Source organism: Lissotriton helveticus, chromosome 8 (assembly GCF_964261635.1).
Source record: "Lissotriton helveticus chromosome 8, aLisHel1.1, whole genome shotgun sequence".
In the NCBI taxonomy this organism is placed as follows: domain Eukaryota; kingdom Metazoa; phylum Chordata; class Amphibia; order Caudata; family Salamandridae; genus Lissotriton; species Lissotriton helveticus.
In genome coordinates this window covers 73,079,970-73,100,351 of record NC_136069.1, presented here as the reverse complement: position 1 = coordinate 73,100,351, position 20,382 = coordinate 73,079,970, and the positions used below count along the sequence as shown (strand labels likewise).

The 20,382-nt window shown below is 38.6% G+C and overlaps 1 protein-coding gene across 6 annotated transcripts in view; it reads left to right on the top strand.

Annotated features, from left to right (window-relative positions):
* LOC144771467 (potassium/sodium hyperpolarization-activated cyclic nucleotide-gated channel 2-like) overlaps nt 1–20,382 on the top strand; it is a 1,987,727-nt gene that overhangs the window by 1,566,280 nt on the left and 401,065 nt on the right. For all 6 annotated transcript variants that reach the window (XM_078655897.1, XM_078655894.1, XM_078655895.1 and 3 more), the window contains exon 7: nt 3,203–3,330. In XM_078655897.1, coding sequence (XP_078512023.1) covers nt 3,203–3,330 — 128 coding nt within the window. The remainder of the gene's footprint in view (nt 1–3,202; nt 3,331–20,382) is intronic.

Here is a 20,382-nt window from a genome sequence, read left to right as displayed (position 1 = left end):
ATATAGGATTTAAGAATTACACATCACTATATGGCAATGGACAACCATAAGTACTGTTTCCCACCAGTGATCAGCTATGTGAGAATTTGGGTTGTTGATTGAGGTGAGTGTGAGACCTTCTCAAGCATCAGCCACAATCCCTGTCAGGTTGAACCACTAAAGTCACTAAATTAAGCTGTGCTTAACCTCTGGTAGCTTGCCACAAACGCATTCAGGCTTAATTTAGAGACAATGTGTAAAGTATTTATGCAGCACACAAACAGTAATAAAGTCAAAACACATCACAAGACAAATGTCAAACCAATTTAGAAAAAAAGAGTAAATGATAATAACTTATTTGATCCCAAAACGACAATAATCCAATCAGTAGACCATGAGATATGTAATTCTGAAGATTTGAGGTAAGAATAGTGCCTAAAAACACAAAGCGCCACTTTCTGTTATCTGATTGTGCGAGACCAGATCAAAGTCACAAGTTCAGACCGACCATATGGAGCACGGCCCATATACATGGACCATGTTAGTCCAAGTGATAAAGTTACCTAGAGTCTAGCATGAAGAGTCTGGCTCACGGTGGAGGAGACTGTGGGGCGGAGGAAGTGTGTCACGGATGGCCGTTATGCACGATCAGGTAAGTATAACATTTGAACACAGACTTGTGCTGTTCTACCTGTTTGGGATCTCTATTTAAGTTTATGATTCATTGTGAAAAAATTCAAAGTATTTTTTTTATTTTCTGAGCAAAATTAAGGGGTGAAAAACGTTTGATTGTGTGACAAATGTTTACAATGTCCAATTAAACAAATTCTTACACAGATTAAATATATTCACATTCAGATTCATTATGATTTGTCTGGAACACTGTGCCATGGTTGATATCCAGCAAACGTTATGTCTATAATGCATAGTGATATTTCATGTTCACTGTTACAGCGAGGAAACTCAAATCAAGTGAAGCAGAATTGCACTGATTGTGAATTAGTTTCACTTTTTTTCATAAATATGAAGGCAACATAATAATAAATATATCAATATATTAGAGTATTAGAAACAGTAGGTTAGATTCCTTTCACATGCACGGTAATTATTATTATTATTATTTTTTTTTAAGTCTCTTGACATGTTTAAAAAACCATAAATATAAATAATGAATAAAAAAACATACATATGTACATTCAAAAAGGGGCATATTCTTCTTCATCTGTTAATCTGTCTAGCTGTCATTCACCAATTGCTTGTGGTCCCCGCCACATCAGCCACTCAATCCCTTGCACTTAGAGTGACTACATTTTGCCTGACCACATCCACCTAAAAACTTTAGCGCAAGGTCTTTTGGGCCAATTTCTTTTTTCAATGGTTACTTTTTTAACTTTTAATTTCTCTTTGATATGCTTGCAAAACAAAATAAATAAAAAATATACTCGCTTGCTAAGGCCAGACCTTTTGGTCTTGCCAGTGCTTTGTTTTTCAGAAGGTAACAGAGTGATGGTGTATATGTATGCTGTCAAAATGTTCTTTTCTGCATGATATACCAATTTGTTTGTAGTGCCAGTTCATAAAGCTTCCGGTTAACCTTTCTAAGCCGTTTTCAGGCTCACCATCTTGCTATTTTTCTGTAGAAAGAATGGTTTGTAGCCCTAATTGCCCGTCATCGGTATCTATCTTGAATACATTTGTGAATAAGCCTTTTATCTTTCTCATTGGAATTCAGGTAATCTTTTTTACAGGAATGGCCTAGGAGTGGATTCTTCACCTTGATAGGAAAGTGTCAAGGTACAAAATGTTTGGTGAACAGCCACCTTCGTTTTTGACATCCATCTTCCCTGGCAGTTCATCAAACATTTTAAAAAAAAATATTTCAAAAACAAACTCCCAAAGTGGAAATGTGTGTGGAAGTCATTCAGTTTTTTCTGTTCTTCGCTGCCAGATTTTACTGGCGGAGATGGACAGAAAAAAATATCAGACTGTCTACTCTAAATCAATTGGGCAGTATGATTGCTTTCCCTACTCCGTCAGGTCATCTGATGCGGCTTTCGGTCGACCATGCTAATTAACCCTAGGCGTAGTTGGCGAAGTAGCGCTACGCGAAGTGCACTTCGCACTACGCGAACTTCACGTAGCACTACGCGAGCTGCGTAGTAGCATGTTCGCACTGTGCAAGATGCATTTTCAATGATTGCACAGTGCGAACAAGCATCCGGCACTGTGCAATCATTGAAAACGGCATCTTGCACAGTGCGAGCTGTAGTTTTCTGCTTCTCTAGTAGATTTTTACTCGAGCGGCAGCTTTCTCAACGCGAACAGGTAGTTTCTCATTGCGAGCGGTCGCGAGCATGCACGACCACTCGCAATGAGAAACCTGACCTCCCCGCGTTGAGAGTCTCGCCGGGATGTCATTTTGCTTGCTCGCGGTCGCGAACATGACGTTGAGGACCGCGAACAAGCAAAAAATGACTGCTGCACTACGCTACGCTGCACTACGCGTGTTCGCACTGTACTACGTGCAGCTCGCGTAGTGCGAAGTTGCGCAAACTTCGCAAACTACGCGAGCGTAGCGTAGTGCCTTGCCCGGGGTTAATGCTAATGGGGGGTTCTAGCAATAGAAGGCGAATGCATCATCCTTCTCTAAATGAGGTGGGCTGATCTTAGTTTGGCCGACAGGGTACTCCAAGTATTTGAGACGAAGTATCATGTCCACAAAACTCTAACTCAAATCATGCATGCTTGAAAGTGACCGTAATTTTTAGTTATTTGTTTTTTAACATTGCACTTAAAATTCATTGCCTTCACTATTTGTTGTTTAATCTCATGATCAATTGGATTTTTAGAAAGAAGACATTTTAAACAAAGTAGACCATCTAATCAATTGTAATAAAAGACCTGCTCGCTAGTTCAAATGTTTTCTTAAATCGTGCTAATATGCACATATTTGCTGAATATAAATTCAATAAAGATGCATGTTATGGAAACATTTGGTATGCAAGTAACATTTCCTTTCCTCCTACAAACATATCTTGTTATTACTGGTGAGTGAAAGTGTAATATCACATTATCTATAAAATAGTTGATATTTTGTTTTTTCTCAATCCCATATGCTGTTAGTTTGATTCTTTCAGAGAGCACATGGCTAATAAGCCTTCAAAATTACACACGATGTTGAATTCTGTATCTAATATTTTTCTCTCTTTCTTTACATTTTCAGAAATTGAAGATTTGTGGATTGTGATGACAAGTTTCATTTGTGGATCGTTCATGTACCAAAATATATTGGCACATATGTCTGCCATGGCAGCGAACACGCAGCAAGCAGCAATGTTGTACAGGGAAAAGGTGGGTTCATTTTAAAAGAAAGAGCAATGACACTGGTCATAAAAGCGTTTCACTCCACCACTGCTAAACCATAACTTTTTTTCCATAATTGTTTTCAATATTATGGGTTCTAAATTAACGTGTCTTCATAACAAGAATCTCCTAATTATAGGAAAAACGTTGGTTAATGGTTTTAGTTGTACCAATTTCCAAAAGAAAGGATGTATTCAAAAACATACTATACCCTGTGTGGGCTATCAGGGGCCCGATCACCAAAGAAGACATTAGTTTAAAAAATGCTTACATATATATTAGTTTTGCAATTTATGTAAAATTATCCGAATTTACCAAAGGCCCAATTGATGAATGTGTATTCATTGTCCCTTTTGTACGACACCAGGGACAAGAACATGAGAACATTTGCATATGGAAAATGGGAGTTAACTGAAAGTGTAAATATGAGGGTAGACAATTGTAAAAAGCTAGCTTGCCCACAGAACAGCCAGTTGTACCGCTTCATATATTAGGGTACATTGATTTCCACATAGTTCTTTTTAGGGCAAATTATTTTAAACCTAAGCATGAGCAAAGTAGAAAAGCAGCTGAACCAAGTGACGCTGGATACATAGGTACGATAGGAACCCCGAATACCGAAATGACGTAAACCGGTTTGTTACTTCTGCCCTTTATGGTTTCGGTGTCTCGGCCGTCTGGGTGCCTGAGAATCCTGCTGATTTGTGGGGTTCATCATTTCCCAGGGTTGCTGGCTGTGATTCGCTCTCACCTGGGGTTGGTTTCTTTCAACCTCCTGAGCTCCAGGCTGCTGCTGTTTGCTCCTTCAACTCCAAAATGGCAATCACCTGTCTGAGGATTGAGTCCGTGTTCATTCAGTGCTTCTTTGTATCAGGGAAAATTATCTTTCCTTTAAGGTGCAGAAGTGTGAACTGGAAAGAACATAAGTGGAATCTATGAGGTATCATCTCTCAGAGGGTGGCGGATCACTGGACTCTCATAACATATCCGTTATTTTAGACTGGCCAACCCCCAATTCTTTTAAGGAGACCCAGAGTTTTTTGGGACTGGCTAACTTTTATGGACAGTTTATAAAAATCTTTGCTGGAATGATGAATCACATTTCTGCCTCTCTGAATAAGAAAAACCTAACTAAAGGTTCTTCAAGGACTCTGAAGGCCCAGAAGCCTTTATTATGATCATGAAGGGTTTCAACCAAGCCTCTGTTCTCACGCACCCAGATCCGTCCATGAAATGTTATCGGGTAACCAATACCTCACATTTTTCTGTGGAAGCCTGTCTGCTTCAGCTGCAGGAGGAGGGCAATATGAAGCATCCCAATTTTGATATCTTCCATGTTTTGAAAACTTATGAGCAAAGGTATTCTGTTCTCGAACACAAGCTCTTGGCCATTAAGTGTGCCTGTATGGAGTAGTGGCATCTTTTAATGGGAGCAGTTGAACCTTTTGAGGTTTGGATAGATCATTTAAAACGTCTGTTTCTGTGGAGCATGCCGTGTAGAAATGGCAGATAAGCTCACTGGCGCTATTTCTTTTTGGAATATCACTTCTTTGTAACTTACATACCTGACACTCCGAACATTCTTGCTGATGCCTTGTCTAGATGAGACACTGTGGTCAAGGATTCTGAGACACCTGTATTTTTGCTCCATGACAGTTACCTTCCTGGCGAAGTCCTTCTTACAGTGTGTGAGGGACACTTACTCTGCGAGTTTTCCATAAGACCTTGATGCTCTGCAGATTCAGGGGATCTTGGCCTACCTCCAGAATCTATATTTTTGCAGCAGACCTTGTTGATTCAAACTAAGAGGTTTCAAACCAAGATTCTGGAAATATGTTATAACTTGCCATTAGTGGGCCTAAACAGAGTTAAATCAGCCTTAAAATGTTCATTTAATTAACCAGTATTGGCGTATCTTTCATAGATTCACATGCCTGAATCATACCCCGTTTCGAGATGGGAGTCCAGCGGTAAAATATTCAAGCAGTGCCTTAAATCCTTCATAGGCTATAATGGCCCAAGGTCATCTAAACAGTGGCCTATCTATGTCCTTTTTTAAAAAAGGACCACATTTTTACATCCAGCCAATCAGATATTAGCCCCCTCTAGAACATTCCCAGCAGAGGCAAGTTCACCACAGATTTTCACCGCACGTGGTGTGGAAGAGAGCCTCCATGAGTGCTACTTGTTTTTTTCGCTTCAGCAAATCTTTACATCATATCAGACAAAAAAGGCCTTTCAGCCCTTGTAAAACCTGTGGGAAGAAAAGGGTCCATGTGGACGATCTACCCAAGGAAAGTATTTATTGCCTTTATCCAAGGCATGAGGTGGGAGATTGTAAAATCTGTATCACCTTCTCAAACAAGACCATCAAGGACAGAAAGGGAAGAAAATAGCTTAAACATTCCCAGGACTCAAAGGCTTCAAGTAAGGAGAAGGTTACCAAGCACGCCTCTGAACCGGCATTATCTGTACCCTCTACACCTGTCAGCAAGGAAAGAGATCACCTCATCGGAATCCTGTAAGTAAGAAAACGCTGAAAAAATAATTGCGGACTACGATTTTTCTCTCGTTGACAACAATCTGTGTGACACCGTCAATGCCGACATCGACGGCAATGGTGACAATGACAGCGATTCAATCTCCTATACTCTTGCACCGGAGTCTCCATATCGACGACGAGAACCCCATCGTCATCAACGACCGTGACGCCCCTTTGCCGACTTCAATGCCGACAACAAAGATCCCAATGACGACTGACTCGTCCACTAGTGGTCCTTCACCGTCGATGACAGATACACTGTCGATGAAGACACCATTGATGAAGATACCGTAGATGAAGACACTGTCGATGAAGACACGGTGGACGACGAGACCGTCAAGGACAACATTGTTGATGAAGATACAGTGGTTGTTGAGACCATCAACGATGGAAGTGCCCTTTCCCGTAGTTTCTGCACCAACGACCCCTCCTTTTACGAGGATTACTCAAGTCACCAAAGTAAGCAAGACATTCTTACGGCCGTCCATGCAGGAGTATAGCAAAGTATCGCCTTTGCTTCCATTAAATCTGTTGGAAGGTTATGTAGAGAAAGAAGATGGTGATCGCCTTTAGGGGGTGGCTCAGAGTCCATCTGAGCTCCATGTGAAGTGTCAAGAGGATGACAAGGATGGTGAAGACTATCAGGAAGAGGCTCAATATTATCAGCAAAGGTATATCATATTTCTATTTTTGGTAAATTCTGGTGGGGTTTTATCAGTGTTCTCAATACCTTAAAAAAACAGTGTTTATCAGTGGTTAAAAATGTTCGGGCAATTAAGAACAATAGAAACGGTGTTTTTCCGGTGTTTATGGAACATTTTGCTTTTATTATTGCTTGCTTTCTGCACTGATAGTGCATGTGTAGAGACAGTGTGCATACAGGGTGTATGAGTTTCAAATAAATTTAAAAAAATCTAACTTATTGTAGTGCATCATACAATACTTCTTTAGTGAGTCTTTGGTCATGCACACTCACTTTTTCCTTCCCATGTAAACATTTAGCTGTGAAAAGGCCCTCTCAACATTGGCACTTGACAGGGAACGCCGAAACAGCCAGTACACAATTTGCTAACTCTAGCCACTGACATAGGTTTCCATGCCAATACTGGTGTACCTGAAGATTGCGATTCTCTTGGACAGGTTCTGCAAAATATTCGTTGAACTGGGCGCATATGCCCTCAGTTATTGAATTACGCTGAACACTTGGTAGACAAGGGTGTTTTCAGACTCTAGTTTTTTTTATTACGTTCACCACAGCAATCTTGTTTTCCTGTAAAACTCTAAGAATGCAGTAGAGTGTATATCTTGTTACATCAGTATAAATATGTTACCAGAGATCCTCACATTTCTTGACTTTCGGCATCATACCTAAGCACAAATTCTGTAAACCATTGCCACGTGGATAATATAGCATTCATGGCCTCTAGGGCTGAGAATCAACGGCTAAATGATATAGTTGGGATTACTCTTTCATTGATGCCACACCAAAGCACAAAACGAGAAATATTTGAGTTTTAGTTCCCGCGCATAATGAAACAATGCACCAGAAAGGACTACAAAGTCAATAGCGTTCTACACTAACTCTGAAGATTGTAAAGATGCTTTCAGCATCTAGCAAGTGGCAATGATCTCTTACAGGGAAGCACTTCAGCTCAGGTATTGATTTTGACAGATCATCACACAACTTTTTCATATACTTAGCAGAATTACTGCAAATACAAACAATATCCTCAACTTTTTGTTGAACTTGGTAAGAACTTTTAGCAGCAGCATTCCAAGTGACACTGCGTTCCATGTTTCCCAAACATCTGGTGTCATGTTTTCCCAGATGCTTGGTGACACCATTCTTTTCACATATACCTGTCACTACACCTTGCATTGAATGTTTAACGCCTAGGGTGTTTGCCAATTGACCTACTATCAATAATGAATCGCTAGAAAAGGGGCTGATCTATCAAAGTGTTACACCTATTCTTTGTCTGTGGTAAATGTGCTAGTATATTTTGGGAAAGATTCGTATGAAACCAGCCATTTTACCTATCAGTGAAAAAATCAAATGTATTTCCTGATTCTCTACCGTTTATAAAATAATTAAATAAGACCTAAAACATGCTTCTAAAAGCTGCATTATTCGACCAAAGACCACAAAACGGAAAAAAGCAAAAGGTAGAAACAATATTTTAATGACATCCCTAAGCAACAAAACTCAAGCAGAATAATGTTAGCTCAGTCTTTCTTACTGCTGCCTAATGTAACAAAGTTACATTGTATTGACCCCTTCAGGAAGAAATAGAAATGACTCTCACTCACCTTTTCCTTTCTTTGAATGGCATTTAGTTTGTGGTTGCAAAGGTGTTTTTTCAGTGTTTATATGTTTACACTGATGAGGGATATTTTCCTTTTGGTGGGGTGTTATCAGTTATTATAGGTTTAAACCTAAAACCGGACAGCCGTATATGGCTCCACGTCCTAGTTATCAATTTAACTTTCAGCCAGAACTACGCCCCAGGAACATGGCCCATCTGCGTCCATTGTTAATGGAGGATCTGCGAGCCATGTTGGCGGACTATAAACGAAGGTTCCCTCTGCAGCAACATCAATCAGAGAAACAGGTACCTCAAGTGGAACCTGCAGGTACACCAGGTCTTCAACCGCCTAGCACACCTGTGAATAGGATCCTGGGACAGTCTACCCTCGAGCACGGAACACTTCCTTCTCAGAAGAAGATATAGAGGAAGGTGAACTGCAAGATTCAGTATCTGCTCTTGACCCTTGGGATGACTATCTTATTCCACCACCATCCCCTCCTCTATACCTTCGGTCAGACTCTCCTCCTGATTATATCAGGGGGTCTCATAACTTAATGCAGAGGGCAGCCAGCAGGTTTCATGTGTCTAATGCAGTAAAGCAAATGAAATGTTTCCTATAGGACTTCAAGGAAGACACAAGGAAAGTAGTACGCTCCAAACCTATTATTGACCATATTTAGCAGGAGGGCATCAGGATAGTGAAAACATCAGGGTCCATAGAACTGGTACTGCCTCGTGTGGAGAAGAAGTATAGGGCTCTGGATGACTCTCCATCCTACCCTATTGGACGTCCTAAGACATATTCGGTCATCTCCCAGGCTGCACAAAGGCGATCTAAAAACCCTGCTGCTCGGATTAATACCCCCACCCCCCCATGGATAAGGAAGGGCATAGGAAAAAGATTGTCTTCAATGGCAGCTGTGATAATCAGGGCAGCAAATGCTCTAGTCATTATCAGCCATTAGTAGGCTTTTAGGAGTAGTAAAGTTAGGATTCCTAACTTTACTACTCCTAAATGCCTTTTGTGAATACCGAAAGTCATAAAGCTAGGATTTTCTCTCAGTTTGGGAGAGTGAAGGTGGGAATCCTAACTTTACTACTCCTAAATGCCTTTTGTGAATACCGCAAATCGTAAAGTTAGGATTTTTCTCAGTTTGGGAGTAGTAAAGTTAGGAATCTTAACTTTACTACTCCTAAATGCCTTTTGTGAACACCGAAAGTCGTAAAGTTAGGATTCTTCTCAGTTTAGGAGTAGTAAAGTTAGGAATCCTAACTTTACTACTCCTAAATGCCTTTTGTGAATAACAAAAGGCGTAAAGTTAGGATTTTGTCACAGATTACTTTTGTGAATCGGGCCCAAAGGTTTTAGATATGACTTTTGACAGTGATTCACTCTCTGGAAATCATATAGATGAAGCACTATTGGCAATAATAAATGTTACAGACACAGCAAAGTCGTTGGGCACTCTGCAGTACAGAAGGGTACCATTCAGAGGTGCTAGAGGGCGAGGCTTCTCCACTTACAAAGGAGGATACCAGAGGGCTCAACAATATCAGCCATAGCAATCTCGATATTGGCAATCTTCTAACCCTCCATCTTATCGCCAACCGCCTACAGGTGGTTTCTCTTGCCAGGGAGGCCACAAGCGAACAAACAAGGCCGTTATTCAGGCAGAAAACAATGATCACGGCAGGATACCAGCTCCTCTTCCCTCCCTGCCTGCGGGTGCGAATATTTCAAGTTATATAAACTAGTGGCATGAAATAGCATTTGATCGCTGGGTGTTGGACCTTGTCACAAACGGTCACACTCTAGAATTCCTTCAACGGCTCCACCCAGGGGCCTCCCACGTCTTCACTTATTACGAAAGGAAGTCTTGACGATGCTTGTCAAAGAAGCGATAGAGAAAGTAGCATTCGCTCAAAAGGGAAAAGGTTTTTATTCTCTGGGGCGCTAGGTGGCGCCGGACTGCAATGGCCGCTCTGGCGTAAAGGTCCCGCCAGTCGGGTGGATTTCTACACATAAACCCCATCCTGCCATCTCATATTGCTCTGCGAGTGTCACCAATCGTTATCGGAAGGTACGCTGGTGCTACAGACCGAAATTGGAGCCGAAACTCCGATAAATACAGGAGCTACGCGCTGGGGGACGTGGCGGCGGAGCGCAAGCTGAACGGCCTGGAGCACTGCTCTGGCCACGAGATCTACGGGAGGCCGCCGCTGCTGCGTATGCCCCAACACGACGCAGCTGGAGACACAGTGCGGGGGCTTGTCGCTTGCTGGAGCACCCCTGGGGACCTCTCCCCTGTTGAACGGACACATAGGGAAGGGTAACGGACTGCCTGCTGAACACCCTTGCTGCCACATGAGACTTCACCCTCGGACGTGAGAGGCGACAGAAGGTCGGAGGGGACTCTCGGGACTCGGCTGAGGATACGGTTAGGGGAGCTGGAGGCTGGAGACACTGGGGGCTCTGAAATAGCAGCTGGGCCCTTGGAAAGGCTGTGGCGGTGCGGGAGGGGCTGCAGAGATGCCTTACACGGGGGAGAAACGGGAATTGTGCCCGGAGCTGCCATTTTGAATCGGACTGGTCGCCTGAACACTGGAGCTGGAGCAGGCACACACTGGCTAGGCTAAAACTGTGGGGAAGCATCACTATCACCATTAGAGCTGACCCACTGGGCGTTCATCCCCACGGCCGGCGACCCCCCTCCCTTGTCGACCAACTCAGGGCCGGAGTATTGCATAGGACATCCCCCCCGAGGGATTATCGGGCCCTTCGTCGCCATTTTGTGATGGAACGGCTGTAAGTTCTTGCGAGCGGGAGCGAACACTGTCGCAGATTGCCAAAGATCCTTAGACTTGCAAGCGCCCTGTGGCCCTGACAAGAGCTTTGCCCGCTGCGGACTCCCAGGTCTGGCTCTGACCTTGACTGCCGGTGTTGCTGCCCTGGCCTCCCTCTGACCTGCTGGGGGGAAACACGGAGACGCTGCGGGAACCACGGGAGGGAAGGCTGCCTTCCGGCACACGTCACGACTGCCTCCCTGACACCAGCCAGACTCAGGCTGCCGACACCAGATCGACATGGGAAGGACTGAACCCAGGCAGTCGAAGCTAACATTCGACGCCCGCAAAACACCCAGCTCTGCTTCTAGGGATCAGGGTAATGAAGACCCTCCAGAAACCAGGGAGGAGGGGTGGAAGGCCTTGCTGGTGGGGATGCAAACAGAGCCTCACCTCCATCGACTCTAAAATCGACTCCATGAGCAACAGGCTGGACAACGTTGTGGCGAAGTTGGATAAACATGAAGAGAGACTGAAGGAGGCGGAACATAGGGTGTCAGACTTGGAGGATGGAGCGGGGACGAGCAGGCAGCACATGCTGCAAATGGACAAACTCCTAAAGGTCATACGAATGCTAGGCCTAGCTGAGACCACCAACACAGGGAGGCTCGAAGACTTTATGGAACGACTACTGGCCGTTCTGTTTGGGAAACACTAACTCTCTGTACATATGGTTATCGTAAGGGCCCACAGATCTTTGGCAATACGTCCCCCTCGAGGAGCCCCCCCCCGCGCCCGGTGATAATGTGGTTTCTGAACTACCGCGACAAGAGACACTGTGCTGCGCCTGGCGCGTGAAAAAGGGGAAATGCGATATGAGAACACAACCTTATCCTTCTACCCCGACTTCACACAAAACATGCAGGACGCCCGTCGCAAATTCATAGCGGTGAAAAAGAAGCTACAAACCCAAGGCATCCAGTATGCTATGCTGTACCCCGCGAGGTTACGGATCCACCATCGGGGGCACCGCACATCTTCAATACACCACAATAGGCGGAGGAGTACCTCAAGCGCGACAGACGATCATCTTCCAGGGAGAAGGCTGCGCGACGGCGCTCGCGATCCCCATCACCACTATCGGAGCCGGCCTGACGACAAAGGCCTGCACAGGACTATGCACTCGGCGGCGCTGCTACTGGGCCTTTACTGGACGCTCTGTAGATTGGTGATGTATAAACTCAGAAGTTGTCATGTTGGCATAAATGGCCGCCTGGACACTCACCTCCATCCCGTCAGACCGACCCCTGTGGCCCAGGAGGTTGCGGATGGGTGCGATAGAGAGGTTGAGTGGCAATGGCGGGAGTACCTAGTGGCCCCCAATTGAGGGCATTCCCCCTGTTTCTTTTTGGTATGGTTCGATGGTTGGGAGCGCAGAAGCTCTGTTTTGGGGAGGTTGACTGGGGGGGAGAGATATTTCTTCCTGGCAAGTTGGGGTAGCCGGTGTGGGTGATGGAGGGAGGGACGGGAGGGGGCATAGTGCGATGAGAGTGAGCGGCTTCAGACAGAGAGGTGAATGTGACCACCACAGTACACAGAATGCACAGTACGATAGTCATGACTGACGACCACAATGATAGAGTAGCACTACACATCATCTCCTGGAATTTGAGGGGACTGAATGACCCCAGGAAACGAAGGCAGGTGCTGGGCTATTTAGACTGCCATCAAGTCCACATTGCTTTCCTACAGGAGACTCATCTTGTACAAGGAAGCGCGCCCCGGTTTGAATCACGCTGGGCATCACATAGATGAGTTGCATCTTACTCAAATTACTCTAGGGGAGTGGCCGTACTTATTAAACAAGGAGTCAGATTTGTTGAGGGTGGGATGGATGTGGACCCTGAGGGGAGGTACTGTTTGCTTTGGGGCATGTTACACTCTCACAATGTCGTCTTTGCAAATTACTACGGGCCTAATGTTGATGATGCTCATCATCTACTCACACTATGGGGCAAACTCCACACGCTTGGGCATAGGTATGTCTTTTGGAGGGGAGACTTAAACACTGTAGTGAACCCTAGCATGGATCGGTCAAATGTTACTGCCGCGCACTACACCACATCTCAACGCACATTGCAGGACATCGTAGCTACAGATAGTTTGTTAGACACTTGGCGCTATCTGCATCCCACATTGAAGGAAGGGACTCACCATTCTGCTATGCACAACACCTGGGCCAGATTGGATGATGTGTTCGGATCACTGATATAACCTCGACAGACCGAATATCGAGTGGACAAAATATCGATGACAAATTATCGACAACAAAATTATCGATTGCCTATACTTAAACAACAAACCACAAAAATATCGAAACCACAATATCGACTAAAAAAAACAACGACTACAACAATATCGACTAACAACAATATCGACTTCTAAAACATCGATAATCACATATTTAAATGAAAAACAGTCAAAATATCGAATACAAAAATATAGATAGCAAATTGATCAATTTTTTAAAATATCGACATTACTATTTCCTTGAATAAATCACTTTATTATTTAAAATAGAGTCATACTAATCATAATTATTTAAATATTGTTTATATAAATTTATAAAATATATTATATATTTTTCTAACATTTATAACACACAATTAATACAAACATACATTTTATAATACATAAACAATGTTTTGAACGACTAAACATTTCTTACTTCAAATTATATATATTTCTCCACTTTACAAAAATAAAAATAACATTACCTATACTAAATAAGGCCTTACACATTACAAAAACGTTAATTGGCGTCACCCATATAAGGAAAGCAATTAGCATAACAGATAAAAAAATTCAAATCCACAAATAAAAACAGACTATCAATTTAAACAACCAATCCTATTTCTGAAACAATTAGACTAATACTATATAAACAAGATTACAACAAACTAAAAATGCAGGCTACATCTCCTAACTAAAGGAAGACGAAACTCTGCAGGATTTCTGAAAGAAAACTGATTGACTGCAACATAAAGACAGCTACACCTATCTAAAGTAAGTACTACTACATTATTAGCCATCCAAAATGTAACTCTCAAACCTCACACCTATGTTTAAAAGCCAAATACCTAAAATATGTATTTTTTTTTACTACTTATCCTACAGACAAAAAGAAAATACAGAAGACCTACACAACACCTGGACATCAAAAGTTTAATATAAATAAGTAAGTATATAATTGAAATGTAAATTAGACATTTAATAGATAGGTCACTAAATAGAAAGTAGCTAAAACACCTCTATCACAATATCATAAATAGTAATAAAATATTTGTACACATTTTCTCTACTTCCACAGGTACAAAAAGATATACACAGAAAATAACAGTTTAAAGAACATCAACACCTGAAAAGAACTACTTGAATTCATCAAAAGAATTACAGGTAAATTAAAAATTTATTAAACTGTATTATTAGAATACAACATTATTTTTTCTAAAATTGTAATGACATTCTCTTTTAATTACCTCCTAGAAATACAATACTATCATGACTGAAGGAGCTAAATTCATTTATTCACAAAAAGGGAAAATGCTTCTTTGTTACATGGGATATGTCTACACTCAAGAGAAACAAAAAGATTTGAAAGTGTTTTGGAAGTGTACGAAATATTATGCCAACAAATGTTATGGTAGAGCTATAACTCAGGAAACTACTGTTACTTATACTAAAGAACATAATCACCCACCCAATGTAACAGAAATAGAAATTAGACAAATGCTAGATTCCCTTAAAGAAGCTAGTACTAGAACAGATCAACCAACAACTGCTATTCTGAAACACCATTTAAGTGTACTTCCCCAACATGCTTCTAGCCAATTACCATCTATCGAATCCCTTAAAAGAACTGTAGCTAGACAAAAAAGAGCAACATGCACTACTCCTCCCACACCAAAAACTTTTGAAGAAGTGCAAATTCCCCCTGAACTCTCTGTAACTCACAATAAAGATAATTTTATACTCTATGACAACAAATCTAAAGATAAAAGAATTATAGTGTTTGCCACAGCAAACAACATGACTAAACTCACCCAATGCCAAACTTGGATGATGGACGGTACTTTTTCTGTATGCCCCAAACCTTTTTATCAATTATACACCATCCATGGTCATTTCCAAAATGCAAATATTCCATTTCTTTATGCCCTTCTACCAAACAAACAGCAAGCTACCTATCAAGAAATACTAACTGAAGTCATTCAACATACTAACAACTATTTTCCACAAAAAATTATCATTGACTTTGAAAAAGCAATGATAAACAGCATCCTTAAAACATACCCACACACAGCAATACAAGGTTGTTATTACCATTTTAATCAATGTATCTGGCGACATCTACAAAAATCAACCTTGAGTATCCAATACGCCACTGATAGCACATTTGCTTATCAAATAAAGAAACTCATCGCCCTAGCCTATGTTCCACTAACAGATGTAACTGAGCACTATAACTTATTAATAGACAGCCCCTACTATAAAAGAAACGAAGAAAGACTAAGCCCTATGCTTGACTACTTCGAAGACACATGGGTAGGAAGGCTACACAGATCAGGCCATAGAAGACAACCCAAATACCAAATAGCTTGGTGGAATGTCTACCTTAGCACACTAAATAAGGAAGCTAAAACAAACAATGCAGTTGAAGGATGGCACAATGCCTTCCAAGCAACTACAGGCCGAGGAACGCCTACCCTTCACAAATTAATACAATCCTTACAAAAAGAACAGAGTTACCAGGAGCTCCGAATGGAGCAATCAGTAACTTTGATCGGGCCTAAACTCACCAAAGAAAGTAAAAAAATGTATAACACACTCCAAAGTCAAGTTACCCTCTATCCAACTAGCAAAGGACTAGAATATCTATCAATGATTGCCAAAACTATTCTTTAAAACATTACATAACTATACACATTAAATTAAGCTTTTTTTCTCTAAAATCCTTGATTTTAACATGTAACAATTTGCAATTAAATTATCAAATACATAATATTAACATATATAAAATGTATTTAGATAATGTATTTACAAAATGTTACATACAACGTAATTAAAGCAAAATTTAAAACAGTTTACCCACCCATAAAATTATTAGAAAATACTTACATTTCTGTTGCAGCTTCAAACGTAATCCAATTCCAAACAATCCATACGACACCATTGCAAAAACCCATACAATCCATGGAAGCCCAAACAAAAATGCTAAAATACAAGCAAATCCATAGCGACTCCTTTCCAATGTAATAAACACGAGATACGATAGAAAACCCGAAAAAAATAATGTTGAAAAAAAAACCCTCCAGGATGACTTGAAATCCCTAAAAATTGTGTTTAAAAATACGAGTATATAATACTCGTCACACAACTCTGATCGAAAAAGAAGGACCTCCTCAAAAACAGTAAAAAGCGACGATAACCTGGAAAAAATAAAATACATACCCACCCACACAAAAACACCCATACATATATAAATACACATATTTGTACACCAAACATATTATCTTAGTAACATTTAAACATATTACCTCACCTCACACACCTACAACAAAAACGCGGTAAAAATCAAATATCGTACACTCTACCTAACACCAAACACACAATCTTCTCTTAATAACCCTATCTACATAAACCTAAACACACCACACATACACTAACAATAACTTCATTAACTTGTAAAATACAATTAAAACAAACTTACCCTCTCTAACGGGAAGCAGCATCCAACCGCGATCTGTTGAAGCACCAAATAAGCCTTTGTAACATTACGTGGTTAAAAAGTAGTCCCTGTATACAGCAAAATACTATTTAATTTCTATATTCTAACACTTAAAAAAATACACTGAGTATTATATTAAGTGTAAATAATTATTTAATTAGTCGAAAATTATTTCTTAAATATACATTCCTTTCAAATAATGATTCAACTGTTATATGATACTTGAAATAATATTTGATGATTTATATATACATTTTGAAAATAATCTATATGTAAAAAAATTGCATCTATAACTTTGTTACAAATAATTTGTTTATAAAAATAGCAAATATTAGTTGAAACATTATGTATGTATATAAAAATGTATTTTTGTGTTTATCTTTGTAAAAATTAATATTATAAATATTTTCAATATTCATAATATTAATTTGAAAAATATATGATTTATTTGTAAAAAAACAAAAATGTAACTGTTAAGAAATGTACATATTTATCTATGACAATATATTCAATGTGTATGTGAATAAAATAATTGTTATTAAATGAAAAGTACATATTACCAATTTGTTTCTTTACCTATTTAAATTACAATATATGTTAATAAACATAAAATAATGTTAATATCATTTATGTGTGAAAAACATATATATGCACTTCATATATATTTTGGGATAATAAAAACTGTTTAGTTAAAAATTTCAATTGAAATAAAAAATAAATCTCTCCTTACAATTTATTTATTAAATGTTAATAAACTGTTTTTCATTTATTGCATTTAACCCTGTGTATGTTTCCTTCTTTATTATTGTATATAAATATAAATTGCATATGAAATATTCTATATAAAAATGCATTTTAAAATGTAATCTTTGTAAAAGTGTATTAATCTTTTAAGTACTACAATAACAATAATTATAATTAAAACATAATTTTTCTGTGTACTGTAAAAACTTTATTATAGTATCCTACCAATAATACTTTTTTATATAAAAAAAGTTTTCTTATTTCCACTGCACCAATTATAAACTTACAAAACCATACTACACATTAAAACCATACAAATTACAATTCCCATTTCACCAATTGTAAAGTCATGGAAGGTGCTGGACACTGAACCCATACTAATTACTATTTCCACTCCAATGGGTGCAACAGTAGGGAAAGTCAATACTTCATATATTAATAAATAAATAACAAAATATTATCAATATAATTTTGTTAACAAATGATTAACTATTTAATTTAACCTAATAATTAATATATCCAAATTACTAAATAACTATCTTTATTTCTATTACTTACCTATTAATACTAATTTACAACTAATTACCAATAATTATTTAGATAATAAAAAATTAAATGTAATTTTTTTTCTATTAAATACAATAAAATAAAAGATGTATTACGTTTGAACACATACTTTTACAACGCATACCTTTACAACAAATTTTTTACAACGCAAATAGCATTACAGCACATTTATTTACAACAAATGTTTTTACAAAGCAAATACCTTTACAACGCATAGCATTACAACATAAGTATTTATAATTATATAATATATTATTTAATGTAAATTAATAGAAAATAATTTAATAAAATGAAATAAAATTTAATTAATTTAATGAAAATTTAAATTGACCTTATTTTTACCCTTTACCCCTCTACCCTAAAACCCCAAACTGACCCTGAACCCTAAAAACACCCCTTTACCCACAAACTGAAAACTGACCCTGAACCCAAAAAATACCCCTTTACCCACAAAATGAAAACTGACCCTGAACTCTAAAAATACCCCTTTACCCAAAAACTAAAAACTGACCCAGAACCCTAAAAATACCCCTTTACCCACAAAATGAAAACTGACCCTGAACCCTAAAAATACCCCTTTATCAAGAAACTGAAAACTGACCCTCAACCCTAAAAATACCCCTTTACCCACAAACTGAAAACTGACCCTGAACCCTAAAAATACCCTTTTAGCAAGAAACTGAAAACTGACCCTCAACCCAAAAAATACCCCTTTACCCACAAACTGAAAACTGACCTTTAACCCTAAAAATACCCCTTTACCCAAAAACTGAAAACTGACCCTGAACCCTAAAAATACCCCTTTACCCACAAACTGAAAACTGACCCTGAACCCTATAAATACCCCTTTACCCACAAACTAAAAACTGACCATGAACCCTAAAAATACCCCTTTAGCGAAAAACTAAAAACTGACCCTCACCCCTTAAAATACCCCTTTACCCACAAACTGGAAACTGACCCTGAACCATAAAAATACCCCTTTACCCACAAACTGAAAACTGACCCTGAACCCTAAAAATACCCCTTTACCCAAAAACAGAAAACTGACCCTGAACCCTAAAAATGCCCCTTTACCCACAAACTGAAAACTGACCCTGAACCCTAAAAATACCCCTTTACCCACAAACTGAAAACTGACCCTGAACCCTAAAAATACCCCTTTAGCCAACAATCCAAAGCTATAAGATTTTAAATATAATTATATACCTACCAACACTTACGTTGTAATGGTATGCGTAGTAAAAATACCTGCAAACTAAAAACATTTGATCTAAATACATGTGTTGCTATGGTTTTAGCGTTGTAAAAGTTTAATTGTAAAGGTATTGCATTTTAAACGTTGTGTGCTAAACTTTGTATACCTTAAGTAAAAAATATTTTTCCTTATTTATTATTATATTACTTCCCACTCTATTCCCATATAAACAGACAACCCACTACAGAAAAGTAAATAATTAATGTAACATAATTAGCTAATAATCAATTAAATTAAATAATTTACCAATTATATTTTAATTAATGAACTATAATTTTTAAATTAACATTAAATTAAATATTACTACCAAATAATATTTTTACATATTTAATTGATTATATTTAAATTACTTCCCACCCTATTCCCCTATAAACTCACAACCCCCTACATCACATACATTATTTAAAAAACCTAATTAGCAATTACTCAATACAATTATATTAATTACCAATGTAAATTTATATAAATTCAAAACATTATTTGATTGACAATTATTAAATTATTACTACCAATTAATAATTTAAGCTTTTGTAAATAATTATAATAAAAATACTTCCCACCCTATTCCCCTTTAAACCCACAGCCCACTACATGACATAAAATTTATAAATTCACATAATTAGCTATTAATAAATTAAATTATTTACCAATTAAATGTTATATGATTTAAATATATGTTTAAGTAACAATTATTTTAATTTAACTACCAATTAAGGAAATTACATATTTAATTATTTAAAATTTAATTACTTCCCACCCTATTCCCCTATAAACCCACAACCCGCTACATGACATAAAATATTTACTTTTTCATTATTATCAATTATTCAATTAAATTAATTACCAATTAAATTATATATAATTAACATATTTTAATTAATTTACAATTATTTTAATATTAATACCAATTAATTAATTTACATATTTAATTATTTATAATTAATTTACTTCCCACCCTATTCCCCTATAAACCCACAACCCGCTACATAACATACATTTTTTGAATGAGCATAATTAGCAATTAATGTATTTAATTTAATTAATTACC